Genomic DNA, 16,443 nt, shown 5'->3' on the forward strand with positions numbered 1-16,443 from the left:
AAAAATTTGGCGTGCTGTTTTTGGCCTGTAAAATGATTTGACTCGAAAGGAGACCTCAAAGAGAGAGAGCAGAGAAATGTCGAATAGAAGACAGACAAGACAATATTACTATCTTTTGGATTTGGAAACGACTCATGGTCACTTACCTACAACATGTAAAGTATGTATAATTTGATGATATGCCTTCTTTATTTTATGTATATGCATGCGAATTATATGTATATTAATTATTCGATTAGGAAATTGTTTTCCATAAAACTCGTTCATTTTTAAATTCTCTAAATACATACATATATGCATGTAGCTTTTAAGAGTTTGCATTGAATTTATTGTTTAATATGTAATAATTGTAACTAATCTCGGTATTCTATTGAATAATTGTTAAAAAAAACTCTAAGTCTAAACGATGGTTAAAGTAGAAGTAACAAGTTGTCAGACATGAAAACAGTTTATGCAAGTAACTTGCTTTGAGTCATATTAGACCATCATAACTTCGAACTACCAAACATCAGAAAAGCTGCTGAGGATTGATGAGATACAAGATGGATGAAGAAAAGATGTGGAAAGTAATGTTTGAAAAGTTACAGGAATTGAAAGTTAATCCACCCACCGAGCACGAAAGCAGGTAATTTTACATATGTATGTATGTATGTATATGGAAAAATGTAAACAAAATCAGTAAATAAAAGTAAACCAATAAAAGTGCTATGATCACTTTAAAGCTTCCACTATTAGCTAATGCGCAAGGAAAGATTTTAAGATACTATTATAATTAAGCTTAAATTAACCAAGCTTAAATTAACTGACATATGTATGTCATTAGCGACTCAATAGCATTTTGATCACAAGACTTACATTTGTACTTGAGAATTTCAAAACAAACTGCAATATTAATTATTTCTCACTAATAAATACTTTAGTAGAGCATCCCATTTTTAGCAGAAGAGATCGTCAGCTGATCGCGTGAGAGCTGATATTTTCTGCTGGTGAAATTTTGGCTAGCAGCACTTAGCTGCTGTCAGATATAGAAAACATTTACTTTGATTATGAGCTTTTTAGTAGTTTTAAATCGTCGAAATAAAAATTAGATATTAGAGGTATTCGGACCAGCTCTGGTAATTCGTTGTCGATATTAGGTAGTTTTTTAAGTGTACAGTAATCCCACCTTAAGTGCCCCTTCTTAACATGCAAGACTTTTCAGACACTTAAGCGGGAAAGGCACTGAACCCTGCTTAAGTGCCTCGAGGTACTTACCAAGCTGTTTCTCAAATACTTCGATCTAATATTTTTTCTTTTAGAATGAAAGTCACATTTATTTCTTATTAATAATAAGAAATTAACGAAGTATCGTTCTACCGAGTAATGAAGTATCTGCCTGACAAGCTTGATAATTTTTTCGTTATTTAGTAACATTAAAATTTCTATTTGTTTTGCGTCATTATTTAAAAAAATCATTTCAAATTTCAAAAATTTCCCCACTACCGAAATAGACCAAACAGTATGTTCACAATTAAGTGCTTTGACCAAATATCAACTAATGAATTACCAAAATTAACAAGTTCGGTCTGAATATCCCTATTAATTAATAATGATGAATACACAAATTAAGAGTGATTGGGCTAATTATAATTTGACTTATGATTTACGTGCATATACATATGTATTAATTTTTTTTATTAAAAATTTTGTTTTATTAAAAAATTAATGGTCCCAATCATTGAATGTTTCGATTGAAAAATGGTTCGATACGATAAAAAAATATAAAAAAAAAATCATTGAAAAAATCGTCGAAATCATTGAAACCATATCGAAAATACAATTTTGATAAAATATAATACATTCTGTAGCTAATAGATGTCACTAATTTCGAAATCATGGAATCCGAAAATCGAAAATTATGGTCGAAAACTATCCGCTGGTGAGTGAGTTGCGGAAATATAAGAGAAATAAATCATTTGGAACTTTTTATGTAAAAAATTACTGATGACGGACTAAATTATGTTTTAAATGGGTATTTTATAGAGAAGATAAGAAAACAGTCTAACAAATATTAATTTGAGGTCTTTAAAAACGATATAAAGTAGCCCTCCGAAATATCGAGAGCATTTTCTCAGCTTGTCGAATTGTCTATAAAGGTCGATAAAACAATTTCATGTTTTCACTTTGTGGTAAAGCAGTTTATCGACGGAATCAACGATTGAATGAAAATTTTCAATCCCAAATTCGCTGCGGAATCAATGATTAGGCCCATTATTCCCTTCGCTTTTATTGTGTTTTGAGTGTAAGCGATTAATTTTTATATATGCATATATGTATATGTCCATGGCCATGTCGGATGAAACGGTCAGTTTTTGTGTGACATCTTTACCGGCTTCTTAAGTTGGAAATAAAGGGTTTTTCAATAAGAACGCTACAGAAACGGTTTGGGACATCCATGAAATTTTTTATTCCTGTGAAAGTACATTCGATGCCATTTCGTGATCCATTCCGTGAGATAACACGTTCACCAAACTTGGTTTTCAATAAATCGATGGTGATCATCTAATTCGGGCCAAAAATATTCAGTAATCTTTGAGCGGTAGCGATTCCCATTCACAGTAACGTGCGGGTCTTGATCATCACGGAAGAAGTAATTTTCAAACCATAATTTGTTAGCGATGCAATGGTGACTCATGCGGTACGTGTGGACACTGCCGGTGGTCAAGCGGATTCAGTTCTTGCGTCAATTTGATCTTGTAAGGATGTAGGCCAAGATCATCTCAAAATTCGCCACAACGACGTCACAAAGATGCCCAACGCTTTAGAACGACGGGTGAGAGACTGAAATATTTTCGACACCACAGACATTCCTTTGTCTCACTGGTTGATCTGACAGGACGATTATGACGACCTAAATTGGACGTAGCGCTCTTAAAGTTGAGGCCACTGAAACAGAATTGTACTAATTTCGACTCGTTGAATCGCATATGATGAAATAGCAAACCTTACTGAAGAGAAATGTCAAAAGAGCCGGAGTTTTTTTTTTGAAAAACCCTTCAAAAACAAAAACACAAAAAAAGTGCTATCTGACATGTCGGTTACGTTATATTATTATACTGTACCATAGCGGCAGATTAAAAAAAATAATATAAATTCATAGATTACAGGATACCGATGGTGGTTTTTTTGAAAAATTTGGGTCTCTTTTGAAGCAGAAGTCTCATTTAGAGGAAACAGAACTGAAAACCAACCTTGAACCATTCGCAGATGATTATGAAGCAGACAGCGAAACAGCTGATATAAAATATGAATGCAATGAGAATATTCCATCGATTGATCCCGAAGAGAACTTTATCCAAGAAGAGAGCTTTATCCAAGAGTTAAAAAGCTGTAAAGAACAATTTGTGGAATCTGCTGTAGGAATGAATGTAAGTTAATAAGCATAATCTTTTTACTCACACATTTGACATTTTCCGATTTTTTATATGTTTACATATATGTACGCTAGTAATTTCTTATACAATTTTAAGTCGTTTAATAACCACACAAAATTTATGAGACGGTAACCAAGAAAATATTCAGTGAATGGCACCTGTGATTAGCTGATTGTTTTGACAGTGCTTAAAGCTCTTATTTGGTCATACAACCATTCAAAGTAAGACAAGTCAAGTAAAGCAAGCACGCATTGGGTCAGGACCTTAAGAATGTGGTCTTTCTAAATTAATTATTCAATATGTTCCTTTCAGTTTACATTTTTGTGAAGAATAACGCGAAAATATATCTAACAGAACTCGAGATTGAAACAGATGATTGAATTAACATAAAGATAGAGGATTGATTGCATGATTTTTGTTTTTCTTATAAGGCAGATTTCTGGTATATCTCTCCATCCAGTTAAGGGATAAAACTGAACTATATCTATAAATCGGCATGGCGGATTGAGATTTCAGGTTTGTAATTTTTGCGATTCCGCTGGAGTCAGCCACCCAAACTAGTCTAACCGTTAAACACCCTGATGCCACTGATACTGAGGTTAGGATTTCTCTACTAGTCTTGAAGCGTACAGCCAGCGAGCTCAAGGCTATTTCCGCCGCCCTGCTATCAGAGTGTATCGTCAACTTCCTTGACATGGTATGGGTCCCAGAACTTTGAAATGAAATCAAAGTGTGCGAGGATTCTGGAGTGCGCAAGTACATTTTCAGTGTGGTTCTGAGCATCCCACATATACTTTTGAAAGCCGCTCATTGAACGTTCAATATCTTTTTTGCGAGTGAAACTTTTTCCAGCACCATCCACCATACAAGAATCCAATAGAATAGGCTTAACTATGGTTTCATATATCCAAAGAAATATTTTATGGACAGTTCCCATCTTTTTCTGATGGCTCCTCTGAAACATTTTTTTATATGGCTCCCTTGGACTCATTGGGAGACCGATAGACTCCACAGTATGAGAGATTACTGATACACGTTTCATTCGTACGTTGACAGAGGGATTGCAATATCTAACAGCCTACTATATTTCTCCCACGGAGAAGAGTTCAGCTACCCAGGATCGAGTCTTAGGGTGACGGCACAGGGAGGGGGCCCAAACTACTCTATTTCTTTCGGAAGATGACACTATCTTTCTACTTCGCTTGAACACGTCGAGTTTGATGGGGCTCGCAAGCTTAGCGATATAGCTAAATCTTGAACGTTTCCATTCATGTGTGCTGGATATAACATCGGGCCAGGCTCCAACAAAATTTAATCATTTTTTGTACAGAGACCCATTATTAGAAGAAAAATAATTAATTTATCTGAGAGATTTACTAATATTTTCGGTAAAAAGTTTCCCTTAGGCACTTAGTGGACGCCCATTTTCCATTTTTAAATCTGAGTGCAGCTTTCTTCTGTAATTTCTTCTGTAAAATTTAGTGTTTCTGATGTTTTTCATTATTATTTTTTTTTTAATTTTCAACTTAAGTAGTAAGTTTGGTTCATATAACTTAAGTAGCAGTAGTAGCCAATTTGTGGGCATGGGTTCGATTTCGATTTCGCCCATGTGATATAGCGACCATCCTACTAGAACTTTTTAGAGTGTCCTGGAATATGTGCACCAAAGTTTATCAAGATATCTTAATTTTGCTCAAGTAATCCGTTGCACTGACAGGCGACAGACATTCGGATTTCTACTCGACTGAAAATCCTGATCAATATTATACATACATATATCTAACTCGTTTAGTTTTAGGTGTTACAAACAACCGTTATGTAAACAAAACTATTATACTATCTTTGCAACATATTGCGTGCGTATAATAAAGTGAAAATAACAGAGAAGTAGTAATCTATAAATTTTAACTAAAAATACTGTTTTTTGTCTCTATATTGTTTGTTTGTTGCTTTGTTTCTTAAAATATGTACAATATGAAATTGATTGATATGCCACATATTCTCAGCTTCATTTATTTAACACCTTTATGATTATAATTAACAAATTTAATGTATCTTTTTGGTTTTGCAATAAAAATGAACAACATTGAAAACATAGAATAATTTGAGTCTTCACTATATAATAAAAAGTGTTTAATACAACGTACACTGAATATTTTTCTACGTGTACTCATTATAAATTTTTTATTTAGTAATAACAATATGCAAACCGTTGCTAACAGACTACACGTATAAAATAGTCAAACTTCTTTAAAATATAATATTCAAATCAATTTCTTCTGTAACCGAAGCGATTATTTCGCCCAAGCAAATATTTAGAAAAAGTAAACAGCAATAAGTATATTTGTGCACTCAGAATAGCAATTTTTTTCGTATATGTTGCATATGTACATACTTATGTACTTTCATATGTACATATTAAGGTTTTCGAAATTTTTCATTATCAAGTGTTGCCTTTTAACAATCTAAAAATAAGAACACTGAAAGAAACGAGCTCATTTCCTTTTGATGACGCTCACGGAGAACAACACATATGTCTATGTACTATATTGACCATACTCATGTATTATAATGTTTAAACATTCAACTAAATGTTCGAACTGGCTCATGGACAAAGTATGTACTATGTATACATAAGCATTATTACGTGGATTCTACATACAATTGGTTCATTCGTTTCGGCCAAATTTGTAGCAGTAAATTTACAATCATTAATAGTGGCGCACTTTTATTTTGCGGAATAATTCTTTTGTGATAAACAACTGCATAAAAGTGTTGATGTTTTTTCCTACGTTCTGTATTCATATTAACAATTAAGTTCAGTGCGCTTTGATTTTGTTTACAAGAAATGAGCACTACTTCTCTACCTCAGCCAAACCGATGTCGAAACACGGCCTTTAATAAAGCTTTTAAGCTTTTAAGTTTGAATTTAAAAACATCTAATAAAAAGTTACAATCGACACCTTCGTTCGGTTCATGTAATGAAATTTCAAATTTCAAAATGCTAAACAAAAATGGAAGTATATCAAGCAACCATTTTCGTGGAATTCGCAGACAATTGATTGACCAGTATACAACATCTGCATGTCATTTAATGACTGTGAGTTTTAAATCAAATAATGTATATATGTATTATTACGTTTTTTTACTTAAATTACTTCTCTGCTAAACGTATTAAACTAAAGTCTTATATGTACCTATTGTAGATACATATACAGAGTTCTCCTCAGTAAGAAACTATGCAATGTATATTTGCATTATTATCGTAATTTCTCCGTTTCCTCTTCTCTTCACAACATGGCTGAAGAAACAATTGGAATGTGTGGTATGCGGTGCAGTAAATATAGTTCTTCTGAGTTAGGATTTTAATGTTATATTTATTGCAGATTTCAAGTATAAATTTGAGGATATAAAATATGTACAAGTAAATGTACATACATACATGTATAAAAAATATTTAAAGTGGTATAGTGATAAAAGTATGGAAAACACTTAAATAGTGTGTATCTGTGTCGTATTTAGAAGCTTCCATGTTCCAGGTTTTACGGATCTCAGCTACTTACAAAGTTCTGTAAATAAGGGTTTAATTTTAATAATTTACTGGATGTTGTTATGTTTTTAAATCTATATATATATAAAAATTAAACCCGTTTTCCGTTGTCACGACATAGCAAGAAAACGGCTTGACTGATTTGGCTGATTCTTTTTTGTGTGTATTCCAGGGGGTTTGAGGATGGTTCTTACGGAGAGAAAATTAAAAAAAAAATGCCTGAAAATGTCTAAAATTCACACTTTTCTAATCTCCCATACAAATAATTTGTATTCTATAGATACATACATATGTATAAAAACGAATTGCTGTTCGTTAGTCTCGCAAAAAGTCAAGAACTGCCATACCGATCTAAAAATATTCGAGCATGGCCAAGAAAGGTTTAGAAAGTAAGTAAATATAGAAAAATTGCGCGGAAGATTGCAATAACAGAACTTTATATGAGTTGCCAACAAAATTTAAAAAAAAATAGAAAACAAAAATAATATTTTGAAGGTAGTCATTGTTGCTTTGTTAAAATATGTTTGCCATTTTTCAATTGTATAAGGTTGGATAGCCCAAAACAATTTGTAACAAGTAAGGAAAGGCTAAGTTTGGGTGCAACCGAACATTTTATACTCTCGCAATTTAGTGATGTAATTTTATTAAGATAACACACAATACTGACCCATATATTCATAAAGAAGAATATAATAATGAAAATCATCATATATTGTATATGAGGACCGTGGTAATTCCTGAACCGATTTCACTCATTTTCACCATCAAAGCATAACGGGAATAGGGGCAACTTGGCTACCTGTTAGTAGGCACACAAACTGTACATTCGGCATTGAAATTACTCCTAAATTGCAAATCAACGAAACACCAGTTTGCAAAATCGCCAAAAATAGAGCTATAGCGAAGATTCTCCAGATATGCAAGTTGATAATTTGGGAAGTACGGCGCACAAAAATCGCTTATTTATACATTCAAGTGTTTTTGCAACAAGATCAAACTGTGATTGTAGAAGCAGTTGCAAGATATTGGAACTGGCAAGGTTACAGTTGACACCTCGATGGATTAATAACATTTCTGTCTCTTTCCGGACATAAAACAACAATATAATACCCATAATTGGCTGGGTGAACGACCAATATTGAAATCAACAAACGCAAAAAAAAAGATGTCGTCGATGTCAATGCGACAATTTAGAATTTCGTTACAGGAGAGCTAATACAGATACAAATTAGGATGACGTAGCCAACTATCCCAAAGGATTTTATAATCATTGGAATTGCCTTGATTATCACCACTTAATTTTACATTTAAAAGTAGCATCAGTTGTCATCATGCTGAATAACATAAGTCAACCTCGACTTTGTAATGAATTTTGTATCGTCATCGAAGCCAAGATTGATTGTATATCTTAGCCACAAAACGTGTGGCCGGGTCTGCTAGTTAGTAATAAATGTGTTTTATTTGCTTCAAACTTGTCTTAATAGGGATGCACAATGATTTGCAGTTGTATTTACCGAGCGAACCTATCTAATCAATATTTCCTTCGCGCAAGGATGTTGTTGTTGTTGCAGATGTGGCATAAAACGTTCTTCAAATAAATTTGAGGTCTGCTGCCGGTTTGACAGTCCCTGGCCACACATTTCTTCTAGTCCGATCTTTGTTTTTGATATGGTCGGTTGGTTGTTTAAAAATGGAGGCAAAGTGAGCCTGACCGCAAGCGCACTTAGGTCATCATTTGGCCCATTATGCTCCGCAGAGGTACCCTGATAAGCGTCATCTAAACAACTCGGTCAAATTGAAGAAACTTCTAAGTTTTTTCCATCACAGCTGCCCAATTTCTCGTAGGTTAGAGTATTGGGAGCCGTGGAAAGTGTCCCTTCTTAATCAACTGATGGCTGGGAAGGTAATGCTCAAGCGTCTCATCATCCTCCGCGTATGTCCTAGATTCTGCCGATTATACTATACCAAGTCTCTGCAGGTGTCCTCTTGGGGGTAAGAGCCCCGCGATGACCCCTGTGATACTGCTTAGTTCTCTTTTAATCAAAATAAGAAGTTTTTGGTCTGTACACTGTCAACATTACTCGATAGTAGTTTTGTGGTTCGACCCGTGTTACAAATGTTCCAAAACTTGAGATGTTCCATCATCATCCATTACTTTAGTCTGTGCTTGAGCGAACTAAAAAGTCTAGAGTAGTTTAAGGAAACTGCATTCCCAGCTGGCCTGATCGGGCCAACTCATCCGCCTTATCGTTTCCTTCTATGCCTATATGACCAGGTACTCAGATGATATTAACTCAGTTTTCTCCTGCTAGTCTATAAATTGCCTCTTTGCCTGATCAAACGCTGGGAGACTTCGTGTTGGCGCAGCGGATAGCCTTAATTGCTGCTTGGCTATCAACAAAAAGTTGGTGGACCCGTTGGTTAGGGTGCAAGCCCACTATTAATTCGACAATCCTGGCCTCAAAGCCCGAATTGTAGTCGTTTAGGTTGAAGTCTACAGAATGTGGGTTATTACACAAGAAGCCTGCTCCTGTCTGATTCGTCGGTGAATACATCGATTTCACCATTGGTATTATCGATAAACGTATCGTTATCCCATTTTTCTATGCTGGAGAACGTTGCAATCAACTATCTCATTTTCCCGGTCAATAGACCAGTCTATTCCGAGTTCTGAATTCCAAAATCTAGTATGTTACCGTGCCTCCATTGGTGTAGAGTTTGGGTATAGTGGCCCAAGATCTTTAAACGATTAGCTGTGATATCTAGGATAACCTCTAGAGCCGTTGTTAAAGTTGTTTTCATACAGGTTATCCCAAGCAAACAGGCCCACTGATCCTGTTCCAGAGATTTCATCCGGCACTTTTTCATTAGTGCTTTCTACCAAACTAGTGCACCATATGTTAGCATCGGTCGAAGAACACTTGTGTACAGCCAATATATATTTGTTACTTCTGTAGGAGTTCCAAATTCCGAGAACTTTGAAAGCCCTGCACTCAATGTGTTCTCTCCAACTTAGTTTTTTATCCAGCATAAGACATTTGACGGAGATAGAGTGTTTAGAAGTATTACCCCTTAGGGATAGGGAATTGAATTGTGTAATTTTCTGTCTTTCTCGTAAAAATACATACATATATATATTCTTAATTTGGATCTCTAATCTCCTTTTCCTGTAAATGCAAATATACAAAATATTATTTATGTCTATCCTTTCAGATTGATGATCTTTACGAAGAAATTCTATTTGAGATATGCAATAATTTCGGGTGTGAAAGTTATGACATGTGTCCTGACACTATTTTGGAATTTGCTCAAGAAGTGTTCAAAATGTCTAACACAAAACATGATGACATTTTGACATTGGCAAGACAAAAAGAACCACCAAAAATGCGTCTAAATGTTGAAATTATTAAAGCAGAAAATTTATTGCCAAAAGATGCAAACGGATTTTCAGACCCTTTTGCTACTATTTATTTGGAGTCGAATGCTTCGCATCGTTATAATACATCTGTAAAGCATACAACGCTGAATCCAATTTGGGAGGAGCATTTCTCATTGTAAGTCAACATAAACCTTTAAATTGTAGATTTACATATATTTGAAATTTATAGGCCTATAATTGATAACCCCAAAGACGAGGTACTGGTGGTGGAAATATGGTAAAAATTTTTATACTACTCTCGTTGAAAATGTACACCATTGTATTGTGTATTAAAGGGATTTTGATGCTGCAGAAACTGTCAAAGAAAAAGTTAATAAATTACTCGATGTAAAAGGAGTTAAAGGTCTTAGTAAGCTGATGAAAGAAATTGCACAAGCTGCTTCTACGGGAAAACATGATAATGAACTAATTGGACGCGCAGCAATTACTTTGAAGGTGTGGTATTTACGTCACTCATTTTCATTTCATTTTTTGTTTTAATAAATTAAATCATGGCGTTATGTTTCGGTCATGTATACTTTCACTTTTGTCATTCAGCAAAACATTAATGACCAAACATTTCACTGGTCAACAAAAATGTTTTCCATTATATTGTGCATAACGTAATGTGTCGGAATTAGTAATATCTATCATCCTTGATATAATGTCCGTATATTTAAGAATATGTACCTGAAATAAACGAAAATCTCTTATTTCAGTCAATTTCTACTTCAGGTATAACTGTTTGGTACAATTTAGAAAAGGGTTCTAAAACAAAAAGTCGTGGATCGGTATTGCTTAATATGACATTAAGTGCAGAAAAGAATAAACGTGTTGCTATTCAAGAGCATAAACATTTATTAAACATATTGTTGATTCATGAGTTGGAAAGCTCTCAAGTGGCTGAATACTGGTGGAATGGAAAATTTACAACAAATGCAGAATTTATTCGGTCACAACATGCTGTTCAAAGTGGTCTTACAAATTTTGAATGCGCTCTTTGTCAATGGATGGTGTATTCGAAGATCCATGAGAATCATAAATTAAATTTTACACTCTTTAACAATATTCTTGATATCATTATACCCATACTAAAAGTACTTCAATCAGACTCGGAAGACGTAAAAATATTTTGGGAAGGAGTGAAACGAATTTTACCATCATGTTTCTCAATTGTGCGTAAAATTCGCGCAAGAAATGTTAGTGATAAACATATTGTCAGCACACTAGGCGAAGTTTTAGACATTATTGCGAAAATCAAAACATTGGGAGAACCAGTGCTTGATATATTCCCTGAAAATACGTATGGTTTTATTAGTCTAAAGGACGAGGATATAATTAACACTGATATAGTATTGGTAGCAGTTATTAATACTGCTACAAAGGAGTGGTTGGAATATATTACAGAAGGAAGTAAGCCGCATACACGTGATGAACACAATGACGAAGAAAACTTACAGTTTTTGATAAAGCTTATACATATGGTGCGATCTGATTTACAAAGAGGAATGGAATATTTTGATAAACTCTTTTATCAGTAAGTTAAATATAATTATTTTAAAGTAACTAATTTGATTTTTACGTTTATTTTTTTAGAAAGCTAAGAATTAACTATTCGGGTATTCTTTTCAAATATTATGATGCAAATTTGTTCGATCTTTGTAAGGAAAAAGTTGAAAACGTTTGTGCACATATTAAAAGAATCGAAATACCGGATGACACTTTGGAGTTTTCCAACTTTTTGGATGAAGAATCTCTCAACATGGGCACAACACTCTTCGAACTATATTTAGTATTAAAGCGGTTTGTTACTTTAGGTAAATAACAAACATATTTTTTTTTCTTAACAATATTGATGATAATAGTAATTTTCCAATTAGTTTTTGAATCAGAGACAAAAATTGTAGTAACATCTATCTCTTATTATTCTTGCTGACAAGATATTCGAATACTAGTAGTGTCGAGCGAGTGGGGAGAGCACGTGGATATTCTGCTATAAATAAAATTTAATTTTTGTAATTTTAATTACTCCACATTTGGCATCAAATTGATAATCTTGGGTATAATATTTTAAATGTCTAAATTTGAGTGTTTCTACTAATTTGGCAACAATTCAAATTGTTATAAAAAATGCTAATCACACTGGAATAAGTTCGACGTGCCTTTATTCCTGTCTATAATTTTAGAACGATTGAATGAAGTGTACTGAAGGTTCATACTCTTTGTAGCGCGATGCTTTGATAAGCTCTAAGATATTTCAACCCTAGTAAATTTAACAGTCTTATAATGTCAATACATATATGTATCTATATGTAAACCAAATACACTCCACACATTAAATTTATTCGAACATAAATAGGTTATACATACATATATGCTTTTTATAGTCAGATAAAAACTTTTTAATATTTACTAAAATGCTATACGTACATAAATAATGATATACTTGCAATAATTTTTAGGTAGATCATTATATACGAATTACGAGCTAGCACTAGAAAAGTTTTATTCCTGGTTTATGCCTGGCGTTACTCATTGGCTCGACATTTCAATTGTTAAAGCTTTAAATCGTATTATTAAAGCAATTGAACTGGATCAATTGCAGGCTGTCGATGATACGGTTAAATATAGCTCATCAGCAGTGGATACTCTAGCAATATTCTACCAAATAAAGATATTCTGGCAACAACTTGATTGGCCTGATATTGAGGGATCATATACATTTGTTGCCAAAATTATCGATGTAAGTATGATTTACATAAACACCTTGTAAATAATAATAATTTGTTAGGCTATATTTAATTTCATTAAATTTTAGTAATTTAGTTTTATAAACGATGAGTGGCGTTAGAAAAATAAGACTCAGTATTGCTTAAGACTTTTTTGATAAAGGTAAAAACGCTAACCAGAGATTGGTGGTCCTTATACATCTACCTTATAATCCGGACCTGGAACAACAACAGTTCCTGTCTATGATGAAAATTCGCCTCAAAAGAATCTTGTAAAAATCGACTGTCCCAGTTTATTTGAAAATAAATACTCCATGCACTTATTATACATAATATAGTTTCTAAATTGTGGAAATATCAATCTTTGATAGTTGTTTCAAAATGAACGAAATGGGTCAATTTATATCCAGCAATGATCCCGAATTATTTAGATATTTTTTAATTCTTACAATTTGAGAAAGTATTTAGTTTTTGGTTAAAGCCGATTTTAGTACTGCCATAATTCTATACTTATTATTAACATATGTATTTAATTTTTTCTCAATTTGACAGGATGTTTGTCGGTGTTGTGTTTTTTACTCCAAAAGAATGTCGCGGCATGTGGAATCTCAAACAACGGACAATGATTTATTTATTGTTTCTGCCGAGTGGTGTTTTGCAATCAATAACATCGATTATATTAAACAAAGCTTGCCTACATTCATTAAGGTTTGTAATCTTATAATTTCTTCAATAACTATATATGTATATGTAAATGTATTTATAATTCCTATAAATATACTTTATTACAGGAGTTAGAAACAGATGACCTTATTAAAAAAATTAGCGATTTCCGAACCAACCTTGATGCAGATCGCTGTGCTTCTACAATTAAAAATTTAATCGAAAATGCATTGGATACTCAAAAAAATCAAATTTTAGAACTTATAGACATAGTAGGCAGGAAAATGGCTCCTTCGATTAAACGATTTTTAGCCGAAGGTGCTGAAGTTTTACATGAAGATTCCAATTCAATGGAAAAGCTTATGATGTATATGGAATCATCTTTAAAAATATTATATGAAACTTTAAATGAAGTCAACTTTGCTCGAATTTTAGATGCTATTTGGAACGAACTTTCCGTTATTATGTACGACCTTATACAATCAAATTTAGATGTGAGTAGTAAAAAATATTGAATCCATTTATTATGCGTGTGAGTTTAATATTTATAACCAAAGCTCGAAATACATGTTTCTCTACATGATACACCATTATACCATAAAGTACTATAACTATAAATTCAACATGATTGCTTCTTCTAATAATCCAAATATACACATTTTATTCCTTAGAAACGGCGGCCACCATCTTTTTTCCAGAACTTAAAGCAAACATTAATGGTGATGACATCTTGTTTTAAGATTGGAAACGTAGTCACATCAGATATTGAAGTATTGAGGGAAGTTGAAAAGGCGTTAGATTTACATGCTTTCGAGACCTCCGATTTAATTCATCAGTATTATATAGAATTGTTGGGATATCAACAGGGAATTTCAAAATCGCAATTCGGTCAGCTCACAATAACAGCAAATTTTACCCAAACCGAATTAGTGGTAAGTATATACTAATATGTAAATTTCAAGTGAACTATTATTTTAAATACGTTATCCTATGTATTCCTATCTATTTTAGCTTCATATTTTAAATGGGAGAAACTTAGTACCTATGGATCCAAATGGATCATGTGATTCATTTGTAAAGGTGCATTTTTATCCGACTAACAGATTTGTGAATACTCCTACATATAAAACGTCTGTGCATCATAAAACCCGATTTCCTTTATATGATGAAATATTTAAAATGTAAGTGCGATTAAGCCGAGCTATATAAACTAAGCACTTTCAACAAATACAAACAAAAGTAGATAGATATAATAATTATTCATCTTTCAAATTTACCAAACAATTTTTAAACTTTAGCAACATTTGCATTCCTATTCTACTAAAATTTTCAATTCGAATCGACAATCAACGTTACGAATATACCATACTCTATTAATACTGTTATTAAGAAAGCGTTAATTTAAGATATTTAATTAATAAATGTATATTTAATTTTACAGCAATTTAACAGAAGAACAACTTTCCAAACATAACAGTCTGATATTATTTAGCATAAAAGACAAAGATCTCTTTGGAATGACCAGTCAATACATTGGTGAATGTTATATAACTTTTGCAGACCTCATGGCTAATGAAAATGAACAAATTCATATGGAGCTATCTCGACCACAGTACATGGGTTAGTTAATACAATTATCTTAATTTAGTATTGCCTTTTTTATTTATGCTTATCAACTTTTATTTGCAGAATCGGATACTATTCGTGCGTTAGAATTCAGGCAAGGTGACAAACAGGCACGTGATTTTCTGAAAAAATTACGAAATAAATTGTGAAATTTTGTCAAACCAAAACTTTGATTAGTAGCTCTTGATTGGAATTAGTTCCTCAATTCAATAAGTATGAGTGGTGCTAAATTTATAAAATAATTTTCTTTCTATAATTCTATATATTGTAAACTATTCGAATATTACAGACGACAAGCATATTATAAACAATATTTTCTATTTCTTGAGTTATTGTCCCCGTAGTAAAAATAATTTAAAGTGTGAATATTTTATAATACTGAAGTCAGTATTCTTGAAAGCGCAAATAACAAACACACAAATTTTGTAAAACATTGAAAATAATGTATTCTTAAAAAATTAAAGAAAACTATTAAAATGAAAATATTCGTTATAAAAGATGCATAAGTGCCTTAAAACCAAACTTCAAAACTAGCAAAGTATAAATGACATGAAACGAACTCCCTAATCTCTCAGTTTTAAGGCTGGATGCCTGAAATAATCCCGCTAAAAGTAATTTGCAATTCAGTGTGAAATACACTGATAATATAAAATTTTGTACAACTATTTTGATAGCTATTCTTTGTTGCTCAGAAAACAGAGATTTCGAATCATGTCATCATTGCTTACACTACTAGCTTTACATAATTGGAGAATATAATCCATAAAAAACAAAAAAGTCTTTCACTGATATACTCACACTCTTATACTTTGTTTTAGTAACTATTAAAAAAACGAGAGCTAGTGTAATACATACTTTTATACATGTTAAAAACGAAATGATTTTATTAAAACTTAATTGTCTTATTTGGTGAAATCCGATTCTGTCATTTCTGTTGAAGGGATTAAAAACTTGAGAGAAGACAGGTAGTCAAACAAATATTTGCAATTGTTATACTTGAGGTACATGAAAAAGAAGAATGTCGTCAGTACCATAGAGTAAGGG

At 32.7% G+C, this 16,443-nt stretch overlaps 1 protein-coding gene across 3 annotated transcripts; it reads left to right on the forward strand.

Annotated features, from left to right (window-relative positions):
* Positions 1 to 406: 406 nt before the first annotated feature.
* LOC105215783 (protein unc-13 homolog 4B) lies at positions 407 to 16,314 on the forward strand. 3 transcript variants are annotated; one of them, XM_011189899.2, is made up of 14 exons: positions 407 to 625; positions 3,140 to 3,407; positions 10,177 to 10,517; positions 10,572 to 10,619; positions 10,678 to 10,837; positions 11,101 to 11,918; positions 11,978 to 12,198; positions 12,844 to 13,124; positions 13,663 to 13,818; positions 13,902 to 14,267; positions 14,445 to 14,705; positions 14,785 to 14,954; positions 15,215 to 15,393; positions 15,463 to 16,314. In XM_011189899.2, exons 1-14 carry the CDS (start codon positions 531 to 533, stop codon positions 15,546 to 15,548), a joined length of 3,450 nt encoding a protein of 1,149 aa, XP_011188201.2. In that variant the 5' UTR covers positions 407 to 530; the 3' UTR covers positions 15,549 to 16,314. The 3 variants fall into 3 exon arrangements, with proteins under 3 accessions (XP_011188201.2, XP_028898430.2, XP_011188202.2); XM_029042597.2 differs by lacking the exon at positions 3,140 to 3,407 and having other exon boundaries at positions 408 to 625; XM_011189900.3 differs by lacking the exons at positions 407 to 625; positions 3,140 to 3,407 and adding an exon at positions 5,467 to 6,513.
* The last annotated feature ends 129 nt before the right edge of the window (positions 16,315 to 16,443 follow it).

This window comes from Zeugodacus cucurbitae, chromosome 2 (genome assembly GCF_028554725.1).
Source record: "Zeugodacus cucurbitae isolate PBARC_wt_2022May chromosome 2, idZeuCucr1.2, whole genome shotgun sequence".
Classification (NCBI taxonomy): Eukaryota; Metazoa; Arthropoda; class Insecta; order Diptera; family Tephritidae; genus Zeugodacus; species Zeugodacus cucurbitae.